Below are 14,843 nucleotides of genomic sequence, written 5' to 3' on the forward strand. Positions count from 1 at the left end.
TAGGAATTAGTTTGTTCTTTACGCAGTGCGATTATAATAAAACTTTCGCCACTTGAACCAGTGTAGACGGATACGCAAGCAACAGTGTGCATTAAAGTTGCAGACAGACAACATGAGGCTGGCAAATGTGTGCACGGCTTTACCGGTGAAGCTGAGTTATTATAGAAATACTCGGGGATCATCTTTACGCATCAGTGTTGAAGAACATGATTAATAAGATCGAATTAATTGGCGATTCGCCCCTAGGAGAGGCTTACGGCTAATTGCGCCACAAATTGTTGGAGAAGTTACTGTAGCCATGGCTGAGAATGCTGGAAGCAATACGCCAGCTTCAGGCAGTGCACGAGCTGTGTCACGACAACTGAACTTTCCATGGTCCACCGTTAGAAAAGTGTCGCGAACAATGGTGAAATGGTGTCTCTAGTATTGTTGTATGCTGCCGTGGCTGCAGATGGTCCTCACATTGAGCAACGTGTGTAACATGGAACGTAAACGTGGAATGCAGTTAACAAATGTTACCCTCTCATGTGGTAATTGAAGTGAGTCTTTCAATGGTTTATTCACTATTTCTCTTCCGCATGTCCTTAAAAATGCTTCCATAAAGTTTCAGCCTCCTACAATCACTCGTTTTTCATGGGAGCCCTCTCAAGTAGCGAAAGTTCGATTATAATCACTCTGCATATCTATTCACTAATGAGATACGGATTTTTCTAAACTCGAGAACTTAGGATAATATTTAGAAAAAAGTGGCGTAACTTTGTCTGATGTTAGTTCTAGATCATCCTGGAGAGATAGTGTCATAAAACATGCTGCTTTGACAACGGTTCCACAACATGTGTATTCGTTACGGTAACGTCTTTCGTTGTTGCCCATATGTTCCTTTTCTCAAAAATAGTGCAACTATCCTTCATGAAAAAATATGAGTTTAGGAATGGAAAGAAAAATGTCAGGTAAGTGGATACATGTGTAGTCGACAGCCTTTTGGGTAATGAAGTGGACTGCACAGTAGGAAATCAACTAAAACCGCTCTCCTCTTACCAACCTTTTATCGCAGGCCACTGGAAGAACGGAAGGTACCCAACGATTGGAAAAATGTAGTCGGAATGTTCCACATACTTAAAAGGCTACAACACAAACATCAAACTATTCCAGAATCATGGAACGTGTTTCATGCTGGCGTTTTATGACCTTTCTGGGAAACACGATCTCCACTGTAGGGATCAACGTAGATACTGTGAAGAACACTTGTTTGAATCCCTGATCTCGCTCTGTTCGACCACGAGGAATAGAAGGCAGTAGATACCGCCCCTCCAGGCGGGTGACGTGGTATGTCGGAAGGTCTTAGGTACGGTACTGTCCCGCACTGCTACTTAATGTGCAGAGTACAAGCGTGCAGATTATCAGATTGACACTGGATTGAAGAGTTTCTGGTAAACAGGAAACAACATGTAGTTCTTAACGAGGATGGTACTTTGAAAGGGCACGGCCTATTTCCTTCCTCGACCTCGAAACATTCGGAGCTTGTGCTTCATCTCTAATGATCTCGATGTTGGCGGGACGTAAAATCCAATTTTTTTTTCGTGTCTAAATCGTGAGACGTAAATATTACTTCAAGCGCGCCCTATGACAGTGTTTTCGGACCATTAATGTTCACTGTATAAATGATGTAGACGATAATGTCGGAAGCTCCATAAGGCTGTTTGTAGATGACAGTGTTACGTGCAGAGAAGTCGAAAAGATGGAAAAGGTTTGAGAAATATCCGCATAGGATCGTCGCCTGGAGCAAGGAGTGGAAACTTACCCTCAACATAAACAAAAACATGTTATTGTTTAATTACATTATTGCCGAACAGCCACTGTAAATCGTTACATGCATTAAATATTTTTGAGTTTGTGTACGAAGCATTTTAAACTGGAAAGACAGAGTAAAACAAATCGTAGGGAAATGCAGATACCATACTCAGGGCAATGCTAAGGAAATTTAGTCCACCCTCGAAGAGTATAGCTTACAAAATACTCGCGTATTGCTCTTCTTATCCGAACCGTTAACGGGTTAGGCTGGTAGAGGGAATAGAGAAGACTCAAAAATGTCTTGTCACGTCACCTGTCCACTTAGGTAGCGCAAAAGTGTCACGGAGATGCTGGTCGAACTCCAGTAATTGGCGCTGCTAGAGAAGCGTTACAGATCGATTTACTTTCAAAATTTCGAAACCCTAGGTACAAAGAAAACTGAAACAACGTACTACTTCCCACTAACATATTGTGAAATGATAAACACAGGAGAATCAGGAAAACTGGAGTTCATTTGGAAGATTACTGCTGACTCATTCTTCACGCGCACCAGTTGCCGCTGTAAGAGGAAATCGGATGAATCATAGTGATATCAGAAGCGCCCCTGTCAGCAGCAAACAGGTGGCTTTCGGAGTATAGTGTCGGTGCGGAAAAACCAGTTCCTTGACGATAACCCGAGTGCCTAAGTGACATTCATAAATTTTGCATGCTTTCCTAGCAGTGTTGGTTACTTACTGTGTGTTGGAACAGTCATGATGGCCACAGACGCGACACCTGCGAATCCGGCCCACGCCACGTACTGGTACAGGAGGTAGGTAATGGCGGCCGTGGAGATGAAGCTCATCCACAGCCCGTTGGCGTTCAGGGCGGCAACATCCAACCGGGCAACGTCGTTGGACATCAGGTTGATAATCTGCCCAATTGCAGCAACGTCCATACACTGTCTGTTGATGCGAAGCACCTGACACACAGTTGAGAGATCCTGAATGCTGTACCAAAGCCTCCTTGACAAACAAGTCATGATATAATTGGTAGGTTCAATGAAGTTCCTTCTTAAGTTCAGAGACAAGTTATACAATCGAGTCATTATGATGTGGAATCACACAGTTTCTGTAAACTAAAAAGGAAGAAATATTAGGATTTAACGTGCCATCATCGACGGCATCATCAGAGACGGAGCAGAAGTTCCAGTTGGGAAATAATGGAGGAGGAAATGGGCCAAGTTGTTCTCACAGCAGTCATCCCGGCATGTCCCTTAAGCAATTCCCAAAACTGGATGAGAGAACGGTAAGACAGAACGGTAAATTCAACTCTGGTTCTACCAAACGCGAGTCCATAATCTTATCATTGCACCATTTCCCCATGGTCGATGTGGCACTGGAAGATCAGTCTTCAAGTGCCCCCCTCGCTATATTGATCTAGGTTTCCTATGTTTTTCCTAAATAAGTGCAAAGAAGTCTCTAATTACTTTTTTACTGTACGTGACATAAAACCGATAGAACTATACATGAGCGACGCTTGATTAAAATGTAGGGTTTACACTGGCTGCACTCATTATAAGGGATCCTTTTTTTTTTCAAATAACTTTTATTTTCTTCTTTTCCAGATGCGTCTGCAGGTATCAGCAGCATTCAGTAAGCTCAGGCAGTACTGCAGAATGAATAACAGGGAGTAAGATTTCAGTTCCCATATTCCTCCTGTTTTAATAAAACACTTCTGTATCGGTACAATTTGATAGATTTACACAGTCCTTGTCAGTGTCTAACACGAACAGTCCATTTCATAATTATAAATCGTGGATTAAATGTATATTTTCTGAAAATGGTCTCCAATGCTCCGTCACCAATTTATTTCCTGTGTGACTGTTGCAGACGCAGTATCGATCCCATGTAGGAGAAATGGTACCTTCATCTGGACGTCATGTCCCTAGAACGTTAAGTCTTCTCACTATCAGAGTACATATATGCGGCGTCATCGCTCTCCAATATCTAGTGGTCCAATTTTTTTTACTTGTTTCTAAGCATATGTAGTAGTTTTATTAAAGTTATTTGACATATTAGTTTAGGAACGAACTTTAATTGATATGTTATGGGTAGTTTTTGTGGTGACAGAATTAGATATTTTTCCATGCAATGTACGTCAATACAGCGTCGGGTCGGCCCTATCTTTGTGGAGAGTGCTGTTTGCACATTGCAAAGCACTTATTACCGGATGCTGTGGAACTGTTTAACACCGATCCTAACAACAGTACTCTGCTGGAAATAAAACCAAGTTTTTTATCCTACGGAAGACTGCTTACGTCGACAAATTGTGTTATTGTTTGTCAGTTCTATGTTTTGACACCCAAATCAAGATTTTTAGTGATGGTCAGTGTTCTCAAAGGGAGTGTCAATATCATGGTGTAATCAGTGCCATCGTATTAAGAGTTGACCTAGCTGGGTATTATGTTTTCATACAGTATGTGCAGTAGATCAGTTTAACAAAAAAAAAAAAAAAACAAATGTAGCCTTTGGGCGCACATAAAGCATTTTTTGTTAACTCTGCCATAGGATTTGCGTCTGTTTGTCTGCAGTGCAACGTAAAATATGCGGATGATTGAAAAAGAGTCTACTTACCTCACATGGAGTATCAGAATTGTGGGGAACAGTAGCAGTTTATGATCCCTTTTCTCAAGAACCTCCCATTAAAAGATACACATCGTTCAGATCACCACATGGTGACACAGTATAACCATCCTTTACAAGCAAATCCAAATTCGAATGGAGGTTTACACACAGATCATTCATATTGCGGTGATTATAACTAAAATTACAGCTTCAAGACGAACCACTGTTCAGAATGACGCCAAATGTGAAAGAAATATTATCGGAGAAGGGGGAGACGTTACGGAAAAAAACGGCAGGATATGCAAACTAAAGGACATGGGGTACATTCTCAGCATGGCTGTCTCTATGCAGGATTGAATGCGGCTGGTAGAGCTAATTCACAAGAACAGTGACTCTGCGCCAGTAGCTCTGCAGAAGTTTCGGACACTCAAGGGTATGAAAAGAGGAGTTGGTCTGATGTGTGGCAAGGGTCTGGAGAAAAAGATTAGAAATTCGAAAAGACAGGTTCTAAGTGAAATTTGCCATAGGGAGGAAAACAATTGATCTAACGTCAGTAGAAGATGTAACCACAGCATTTCAGGAGGGGTCGAGCAGTGGTGCACAAACTTGCAATGCACAGGCAGTTGCCCAAACTTTCGACATGACTGTGACCACAGTGCATAAAATTTTCTGAAACATCCTGCATTCCTATCATACAAAATTATCCACTTTGAGCAGTTGCTTCACGCTTACCTGCAAGTAAGACAAATGCTTGCTCTAGAATTTCTTGCTCGCATGGAAGTGGATAATGAATCGCTATGAAACATTCTGTGGATGCATGAAGCCGATTTTCATCTCCAAGAACATGTCAATACACAGAATTGCAGAATATGGACAAAGGAAAATCCACTCGCACATCAGTCGGCACCGCTTCATTCTGCGTGGGTAACCGTGGGGTGCGGGTTGACGGCAGTCTTTGTTGTGAAGCGTATTTTTCCGACGATATGGGTCCTGCAGGTCACGCTACCTGTACCGTCAGTGCTAAACGCTATGAGCATCTTTTGCGCACCAGCGTCGTTTGGCCTCCCCTTCGACAGCCTGGATGTGTGGGTAGGATTATTTTTATGTAAGATGGCGCTCCTCAGCCGGTGAAGCGGCTGCTGCGGAGATATTTTGGAAATGAATTATCAGTCATCATTTCTCTATGGCCTGAGCGAACACACCATTTGATCAGTGTCACTTCGGGTTGTGGGGATATCTGAAATATGCTGTGTTCAGTTCTCGGGTTACTAACGCAACTGAAATGAAGGCAGGCATTGCGCAACGCATTCTGAGCGAGGCCTCGAGACACTCCGACCTGTTGTAGAACATGATGTTTCTCGATTTCATCTTGTGGCAAAAAACGGTCTTGCACCAGTCTCACGACAGTTAATAACTGATGTCATTTTACTTTTTACGTGCTTTTTGGCCCTAGAACGACGAAAAACCAACGTAATTTTGCTTTTTATGCGGTTTTTGGCCCCAGGATAATTAAAAACCGATGTCATTTTGCTTTTTATGTGGTATTTGGCCTCAGGACAACTAAAATCCGATTTTTCCCATCCGATGTGGTACTTGCCGCTATGAATAGGCTTACCAACAGAACCACACCTGTTGAATTCCGAACAGTACGTTTGGTTTAATATGCTGCTCACGTCACAGCCATCATATTGCGATTCATCTGTCATTTTTAGCTGAACCCGTTTACATTATGGTGCTTACAGCGCCACCTAGTGGGAAACCTTTCGTTAATTTTTTTCGTTTCCATAACGTTTCCTCCTTCGATAACCTTTCTTTCAAATTTGACGCCATTCTGATCAGCAGTTTTTTGGTAGCGTTTTGAAACTGGAACTTCAATCATAATCACCCTGTACATCACACTGCTCTCTCTTGTTGTTACTGAGTTCGCTCTTTCCGATATGCCTTATTCGGATTCCAATTATGTGCTGTTCACCCATCCCAAGGTAGCTGTTAACCGATGAAACGACACACTGTAGTACCGGCTTCAATGTCTTAGAAACAGTGAGGAATAAAATAGTGTTTTTTAACGCTAAGGAAGACCATCTATGCCGGCAAATGGTGATACCGACTGCCTTTTTTATGTTATGACATTAAGATCATTACCCTTTAACGCTGCTCAGCTTTTTCCAAGAGTGTGTTAATGTCTTGGTGTAATCACTGCTATAATACTACGAGTTGACCTAAGTGTCGTTGATGTAGGAAAGAAAAATCGACTGTATTTTAAGAATAATCCTTATCTTCCACCATTTATATTAACAATGTATAAAACTGTATAATTAAGTAATACTACTTCCTGCAGAATTGTTGTTTTCGTCAAAAATGCTCTTCTGTCACTGAAACAGGTTTCCGACACACAACACACAAGGAAAAGCGAGGTGCACATTTAACGCGAGCAGAAATATGTCTGCATGGAAGGAATAGCACTCTCACGTTTTTCTGGCGGCAAATTTTACATAGTTGAGCACCGTCGAAAGCTCTCATAGTCGCATGCTGTTCTGATGCCACATTCAGGGTGTATTTCAGTGCGAATTTGTTAAAATAATGGACAACGATAATTGTTAAACATTAAACTATTTGGATATCAGTATACTTGTTTATATAAGGCACAGTGGTAATTTTTAAGCATTGAAATATCGGGATATCAATGTACTTGTTTACGTAATGCACTGTGGTGGTAATCGTTAAACCATTAAATTCCCATTAATATGTGTGTCTTTGGATGACAGTCTTGAAAAGTGGGCATTTGGAATGCTGGGAGGAAATCGAGTAAATCTGTAACAAATGCCCCAAAACACTGTAAATAACAATTGTACGTGGTCATATGTTTGTAGTGCTTGGACAAAATTCCATTGGCGAGAACACTCTGCAGCAAATTGCGAATAACCCCTAAATTTCACACATTTACTGCCTGGGGGCAGTGGCTGACCTCTGATGATGCTTCATGGTGATCGACTGACAAACAGAGCGTGAATGACATCTGTTAATGGTGACTACCACACCACAAAGAGTGTTGGGTGCGAACTCATGCCAATGGGACTGGAGAAGTAGGGGAGATGGAGCCGGCCATTTTAGTCATAATTATGGTAATTAAGATAATACTAAAATTACCTGACAGCCATTTTATTATAGTGGGTCATAAATTATGGTCATTAGGATTACGTTAAAAGCATCTGATCATAAATTAGATTTATATACGCGTACTGGCACTTCATGCTGAAACTGGCACAGCCCTACAACTAACGTCGCTCATTTTGAACACTTGACACTCACAGTTTGGAGTCAAAACTGGCTATGCAAGCCTGTTAGTGGTATAATAACTCAAAGCTGATGCTCTATACAGTATGTTTTCATTCTAAAATCAAGAACTTACAAATGTCACTACTCACAAAGTTTCATCTTGAAGGGTTTGCATCAAAACGAAACAGCACAAATACATTGTAACAATCACAAAACACTTGTGAGCAGAGAAAATCCGACAGGGGAGTCCACTTAGTTCACCGTCCTTATACGAAGCCGGCTGTGTACTTCCGTTTTTCCCCACATGGGTAAGTTGCAGTCTCAACTGTTAACTGTCATTAGCCGTACGAACATGTGTGATTATAGAAGGAATCATGGATAAATCAAAATTTTATTTCCATCTGCGGCTCAATGGCTAACACTTATAAGGAAAGTACCAGCTATGATATTAAAAGAATTATTAAAATTGTTGAAATAATACCTTTAATAGCTACTGTCAAAATAATTTTATAGTGATATCAACTCGAATTTTGTTATTTCGTTCTCTTGCTTTCTCTCATGAGGTAAATCTACGAACAATGCAATCACATTTCGAGTGTTAATTTTTGCTGAATTTAAAATTTTATTTAACATGTGAGTGCATAATCTTTGTGTAATGTAAGAGACCTTAGTTTAATGTAAAAATAAGGAAACACAGCAACATTCTATAAGAATTTAAAAATAAATATTAACATAAATTTCTGTAGTATATGTACTTTTTACATGTGTGACAAGAGGTAAATAACGTAAAAATAAAAAAAATTGGAATAATTTCTATAGTTACATTTAACTTCAAAACAAATCAGCTATAGCTTTCTTGACAAAAAAATTGAAAATCATTTTTTGCTCTGCATCGTAAATTTAGTATGATGGAGACACAGTTTTCTTTATTACCTAATGTTGTGGGATTATTGTACCTCAAAGGCTGAGTAATCATCACTATGACATGAAACTTCCTGGAAGATTAAAACTGTGTGCCGGACCGAGACTCGAACTCGGGACCTTTGCCTTTCGCGGGCAAGTGCTCTACCAACTGAGCTACGCAAGCACGACTCACGGCCCGTCCTCACAGCTTCACTTCTGCCAGTACCTGGTCTCCTGCCTTCCAAACTTAATAGAAGCTCTCCTGCGAACTTGCAGAACTAGCACTTCTGAAAGAAAGGATATTGCGGAGACATGGCTTAGCCACAGCCTGGGCGATGTTTCCAGAATGAGATTTTCACTCTGCAGCGGAGTGTGCGCTGATATGAAACTTCCTGGCAGATTAAAACTGTGTGCCGGACCGAGACTCGAATTCGGGACCTTTGCCTTTCGCGGGCAACTGCTGTACCAACTGAGCTATCCAAGCACGACTCACGCCCCGTCCTCACAGCTTCACTTCTGCCAATACCTCGTCTCCTACCTTCCACGCCGGCCGCGGTGGCCGTGCGGTTCTGGCGCTGCAGTCCGGAACCGCGTGACTGCTACGGTCGCAGGTTCGAATCCTGCCTCGGGCATGGGTGTGTGTGATGTCCTTAGGTTAGTTAGGTTTAAGTAGTTCTAACTTCTGGGGGACTTATGACCTAAGATGTTGAGTCCCATGGTGCTCAGAGCCATTTGAACCATTTGAACCTACCTTCCAAACTTAACAGAAGCTCTCCTGCGACCTTGAAGAACTAGCGCTCCTGAAAGGAAATGGTATTGCGGAGACATGGCTTAGCCCGCGAAAGGCAAAGGTCTCGACTTCGAGTCTCGGTCCGGCACACAGTTTTAATCTGCCAGGAAGTTTCATATCACCGCTCACTCCGCTGCAGAGTGAAAATCTCATTCTGGAAACATCCCCCAGGCTGTAGCTAAGCCATGTCTCCGCAATATCCTTTCTTCCAGGGGTGCTAGTTCTGCAAGATCGCAGGAGAGCTTCTGTTAAGTTTGGATGGTAGGAGACGAGGTAATGGCAGCAGTGAAGCTGTGAGGACAGGGCGATATTCGTGCTTGGGTTGCTCAGTTGGTAGAGCACTTGCCCGCGAATGGCAAATGTCCGGAGCTCGAGTCTCGGTCCGGCACACAGTTTTAATCTACCAGGAAGTTTCATATCAGCGCACACTCCGCTGCAGAGTGAAAATCTCGTTCAGGATCACTAAGACAATTTTATAAAAAGTAGAAAGTTGACACTAATTTGTACTCTGATGATCTCTTTCAGTGGCTGGCATCAGTGCTGAAGTTACAGTGAAACAGTTTTCATTGAGAGGTATCAAATTTACACTAACCGGAGCATATGACTAGATCGCCCGTTGTATCACTTTCTAATATTTCATAAAGGTAACGAAAACCTGAAAATTGCTATCATTCTGCAGATAAAGAAGTTATGATGCGTTATGGACAGGGGACTTCGATTATGTCATTAAGGAAATAGTAAACGTCTATTTAAGATGCACAGTTTATGAGAATAAAGTTTGCAACCTGCGTCAAATAAGAAAGAAAATTAATTTCAGAGTGGTCATATCTGTCATCCACCTCCCAGACAATGAAAATTCATATTGCACCTACATATATGTAATCCCCTTCATGTGACAGTGTTAGCTTGTCATCTAACATACATTGTTTCAGTGCGCCATTATATACTAACAGCGGCACTAAGTAGGAACACCACATTGCGTATTCATAGTGTAACACCCACTGACAGGACAAACTGAATTAACGTCCATCTGTGTGATTCAGGTAGTATAATATAGTTAGTTTCCTGTTTAGTGCCTTATAGAACTGTGATTGCGTTTTTTATCAACAGCATTGTGTCGACAGTTTGTAATAAGAACACGATTCAAACAGAAGAAACTGTTATCCATTGTACAGACACTGGTTGTTCTGTGTAACAGTCTTAGTTTCCGACACGGTGCCTACCTTCCTGTAGAGAAGGGAACAGCAGGCAACCCTGATCCTCATACCGACCAAGGAAACTTTTAAGTTGTATTGGTGAATGCAGAACGCTTTGGCGAAGTTGATGAGCACCAGACCGCTGGCGTACAGGTAAGCCTGCTGCTGGGTGACGTCGCTGTTGGGGGAGAAATGCTGAATGACCAGACCCAGCAGCAGCGGCTGAACCAACCTGAAACGGGAAACACGTCCAGCACAGACAGCATAGCAGATTCTTCAGTGAACTGTTTAACACAGTACTATTAACCACTTAACATTAGAACTTGATGTCAGGCAAATATTTTAGGAAAGTATATGTACACTATACACGGATAAGTAACCACGCAATAACCGGCTGACTTTAGGCATGGAGGAGACGTGGTGGACAAGACAGAAACCTCGAGAATAGCTATGGTTAGAGACATAAATACTGACTAACAATTTAAAATTATTTTTAATAAATTGCATGGTAGCATTGGATTTTATTTCTTTTGAAGTTATTCATGGAAGAATTACAAATTCCCAGACAGTGAATAAAATTCCCTGGTAAATCTTATAAGAAGTAGAATAAGAGTTTTAGCATCCAGACGCTGCATGTGTCATCTGAAATGAAGAATGAGTTTGAGGCACCAACCTAACCCATTGTTCTTGAAGGACTCACTCCGTTATTTGCCAAAGGTGATTTTTCCGGTCGCCTTGAAAATTTTTAGCAGGGTGGCACAAGAGAGATTTGAGATTCGCTCCTCTGAAAAATAAAACGTGTTACCGAAAATTAGAGCATGTATTCGCTTAAGGTATGAAAGGTAAGAAGCAATATAGAAGCGTCAGAAAATACAACCTATGTCGGGCAGCCTATCTTCAGTCTACGTAAAGGAAACATTCACCAATGGGCACTGGACAAGAATGAACTTGGAATATGATTGCATTAGGCTATTGTATTAGTGGCTTGAAGTAACTAGCTGGGCATGAAAATTGCATCATCAATAAAGGTATCAAATAAGGAAGTATTACCTACTGTGCACATACAGTTTAGTAGGATGAATAAATGACTAAATCTGTAGCTGATTTTGATGGTACTCGCTGTGCAAAATTTAATACACAGGACTGGCACATCTGGCATCAACAATGGCTAAATGTGGGCATCGAGACGAAATGAACTTGGATGACGGATAGAAGCACGCGTACTGTGTCAGAGTTCATCAGTCGTAATGCCTGATGAATGGTAATGTGCAAGTCTCTCGGCAAGCCATGACCAGACGTTTTCAGTCAAAGATCTAGAGCAAGTGCTGGAGAGGGCCATCGTCGGACACCCTCTGTTTTGTGATAACTCACGACAATAAAGGTTAACATGCGGTCACACGTTGCCTTATCCAAAAATATCGTCACGAACACCTCACGGCAACGTGCAGCCACCGGTCTTAACAAATTTGAAATGTAAGGGCCACTTTTCAAATTTTCAGCCCTGTGGCCCAGAATTGATGGAGTTGTGTAATTAATGTCACTTAACATTGTTTCTCCATTGTTGCGTGTCAGCAACCGACATTAGTGCTTCGAATATGCGTAATGCACAGGGGAAAATGTCCCGCAAGACAGACAGCCTTGCTCCGACTGTCTACCAGGAGGAGACCCAAGCGCCGCTAAAAGCCGCAGGCCCTTCGCGCCTGTTCTCTTCCACAAGACACGTAATCGGAAATATGCCCGGCTGCCTCCTAGATCCAAGTGCCACTTAGGTCAGTGCACGGGCCACGCCATACTAAATCTCGCCGAGTAAGTTTCCTGGGCCAGGCGGCGATTCCGCAAGGGTTCGATCAGCCACGATTCTTACTCGAGAGCCGCCTCCACGACCTCTCTGACGTTCACGTCCAATTTCGCGATCCCGGGGCCTCAGTTGTGGACTTAGAGAGTTCCTGGCCTCCTCACCAAAAAAGATGGGGACTCAGTCATCGTGGCAGACTTGTGGAGTTGTAAATTTTTTTTCTGTTTAACTTACAAACAGCTGCATGTCGGACTAAGACAGTTAATAAACTGCTTGTTAAATGAACTTAGAGTCAATAATTAACGAACTGGCCTCCAAATGCCAGAAATATTATTGTTCCGTTTCAAGAAGTGACTTGTGTTATGTTTTGTTTCAACACATGTTAGAGTAGACGTGCTATTAACCTTTGATAAATAAGCTTCTTCAATCATTGGTACCTGGATCTCTCTCCCTCTCTCTCTCTCTCTCTTTCTCTCTCTCTCTCTCTCAGTCACTCTTTTCCTCTCACTCTCTCACCTATTTTGACCTCCATCTACGGACATATCATATGGCGATGGGGTTGTGTGTTCAGATCAGTCTAGATAGCCAGTGCTTGCGTGTGTTTTCCATTTGACGGTATGCTCATTATAACGTTGTTTATGACATAGCGAAACCTCTTCACGTTTGCATTGAAAGGTCTAGAGCAAGTACTGCAGAGGGTCATCATCGAACACCCCCTGTTTCGAGATAACTACTGCAGCAGTTACAGTGCACCCACAAAATCCTGATCGAGCACCTGGCGGCCACTTTCAAGTTGCCTCCGGAAATCTCCTCTCGCCTCTCTAAGACTGGCTACACGTTCTAGGTTTTCCAGTCAGTGACCCCAGCTTTCCGGCATTCGACAGGAAGGGTATGCCACGGACAAACTATGTTGCACGCATGGAGCAGCATTCCCTTGCTCATGTCATCTCAGTTGACGACCAGTGCCACGCTTTATTTTCGGCACATGTAGACCTGGACATTTACCACTATTACAACAACTAAATCCAGAAGTGGATCCTAGTGTCCTTCCATATGACAAGTTGAACATCCGTTTACTTGAATACTTTGAGTCTCAAGTGGACTTGGCGGCAGGCCGCCATAAGTTTTTTAGCTGTCATAAACTCCAAGGACAGTCATGCAGAAATTGGATTGCCCACCTACAGGGTTTATCTCGCAACTGCTGTTGTCAGTGCTCCAACGCCGAGAGCAGGCAATTAGATGCTTTTTTCTTGGTTAGAGATATGATTTCGTGCATGTCCCTGATGATTGTCTTAGCCCTGATCTCTTGAAATTCAAAGACCCATCTGTAGAAACTTGTATTCTCATCATCAGGGATTTCAACAATATCTTTGGTCCTCGGTTACCCTACAGGACCACTCACAGGCGTTTGCAACTCAGAATACATGTCGCCCTCAAATCCAATTAGGGACACCTGCCCAGTCAGATTTACAAAGTTCAGGCAAAGATACAGCACCCCAGCACCATATCCAACGACTTTCTTCCTGGAGTCAGTGTTTTACAAATTATCAGCGATACCAATGCCGTTATTGGCGAGCAAAGTCCATCTCTTGTAGGAAAACCAGACATAGGGTCAAAGTGTGTTATTCAGTGTTGACGTTAGCAGTGGGCTGCACCTGCATGAAACCTTCAGACATGGAGGCAGACAACGTTGGTGAACTGTACCCAGACTTATCATATATTCAATCAGTGTTACCACATTCTACATAAAGTCCCGTATTGTCACAATCAATAATGAACCCATCTCCTTTTAGATAGATGTGGTGTCTGCCACCACCATTATCGACTGGGAATCATATTATAGCCCATGCCTTCTACCTCCTGACCATTTTATACCCTAATGTGAACTTATAACAATAGCCTTATAAAAATTATTGGACAATTCACGACCAAATACAGTATTGGTCGCACAACGTCATGGCAAGGACTTTCATAGCGGATGCCCTGAGAGCTGTCACTAACTTAAGTATGGATCTTTTCAATGTACTCGACTTAGAAATTCACCACTTCGCCCCACAGTCAACTCCCTGGGTACAGACTTACATGTTAAAGATTTTTTTCTTACAAAATTCAGATCAATATTTTCACAACCTTCTTAGGGCGTTAGAGACGTTGGAGCTCATATAACCCTCCTCCAATCAGCAACGTCCAAGCTTTTTCAAGGCTCGAAGTATTCCTTTTGCACTTATGGATAAGCTTCAAGGGGAATTACAGCACCTACAAGGCGAGGGCATCTTCAATCCAATCTGCCTCAATCAAAGGACCACTCCCATTGTCATTGTTAAAAAACAAATGGTGCCCTACGTAGTTGTGGAGATTTCAAGACGACCATCAATGCCCAATCAGTCATTGATACGTACTCAATATCTAAGATAAAGGACATCACGATTCATCGAGAAGGTGGAAAAAATTGACCTGAGGCATGCCTACCTCCAACTGACATTAGA

At 42.3% G+C, this 14,843-nt stretch overlaps 1 protein-coding gene across 1 annotated transcript in view; it reads right to left on the bottom strand.

Moving 5' to 3' along the window:
- The window catches only part of LOC126236341 (ATP-binding cassette sub-family C member 4-like), a 229,687-nt gene that overhangs the window by 130,792 nt on the left and 84,052 nt on the right, over positions 1 to 14,843 (bottom strand). Inside the window, exons 5-6 of the mRNA XM_049945567.1 lie at positions 10,590 to 10,794; positions 2,527 to 2,752 (exon numbers count right to left, since the gene is read on the bottom strand). Coding sequence (XP_049801524.1) covers positions 2,527 to 2,752; positions 10,590 to 10,794 — 431 coding nt within the window. The remainder of the gene's footprint in view (positions 1 to 2,526; positions 2,753 to 10,589; positions 10,795 to 14,843) is intronic.

Source organism: Schistocerca nitens, chromosome 2 (genome assembly GCF_023898315.1).
Source record: "Schistocerca nitens isolate TAMUIC-IGC-003100 chromosome 2, iqSchNite1.1, whole genome shotgun sequence".
Classification (NCBI taxonomy): Eukaryota; Metazoa; Arthropoda; class Insecta; order Orthoptera; family Acrididae; genus Schistocerca; species Schistocerca nitens.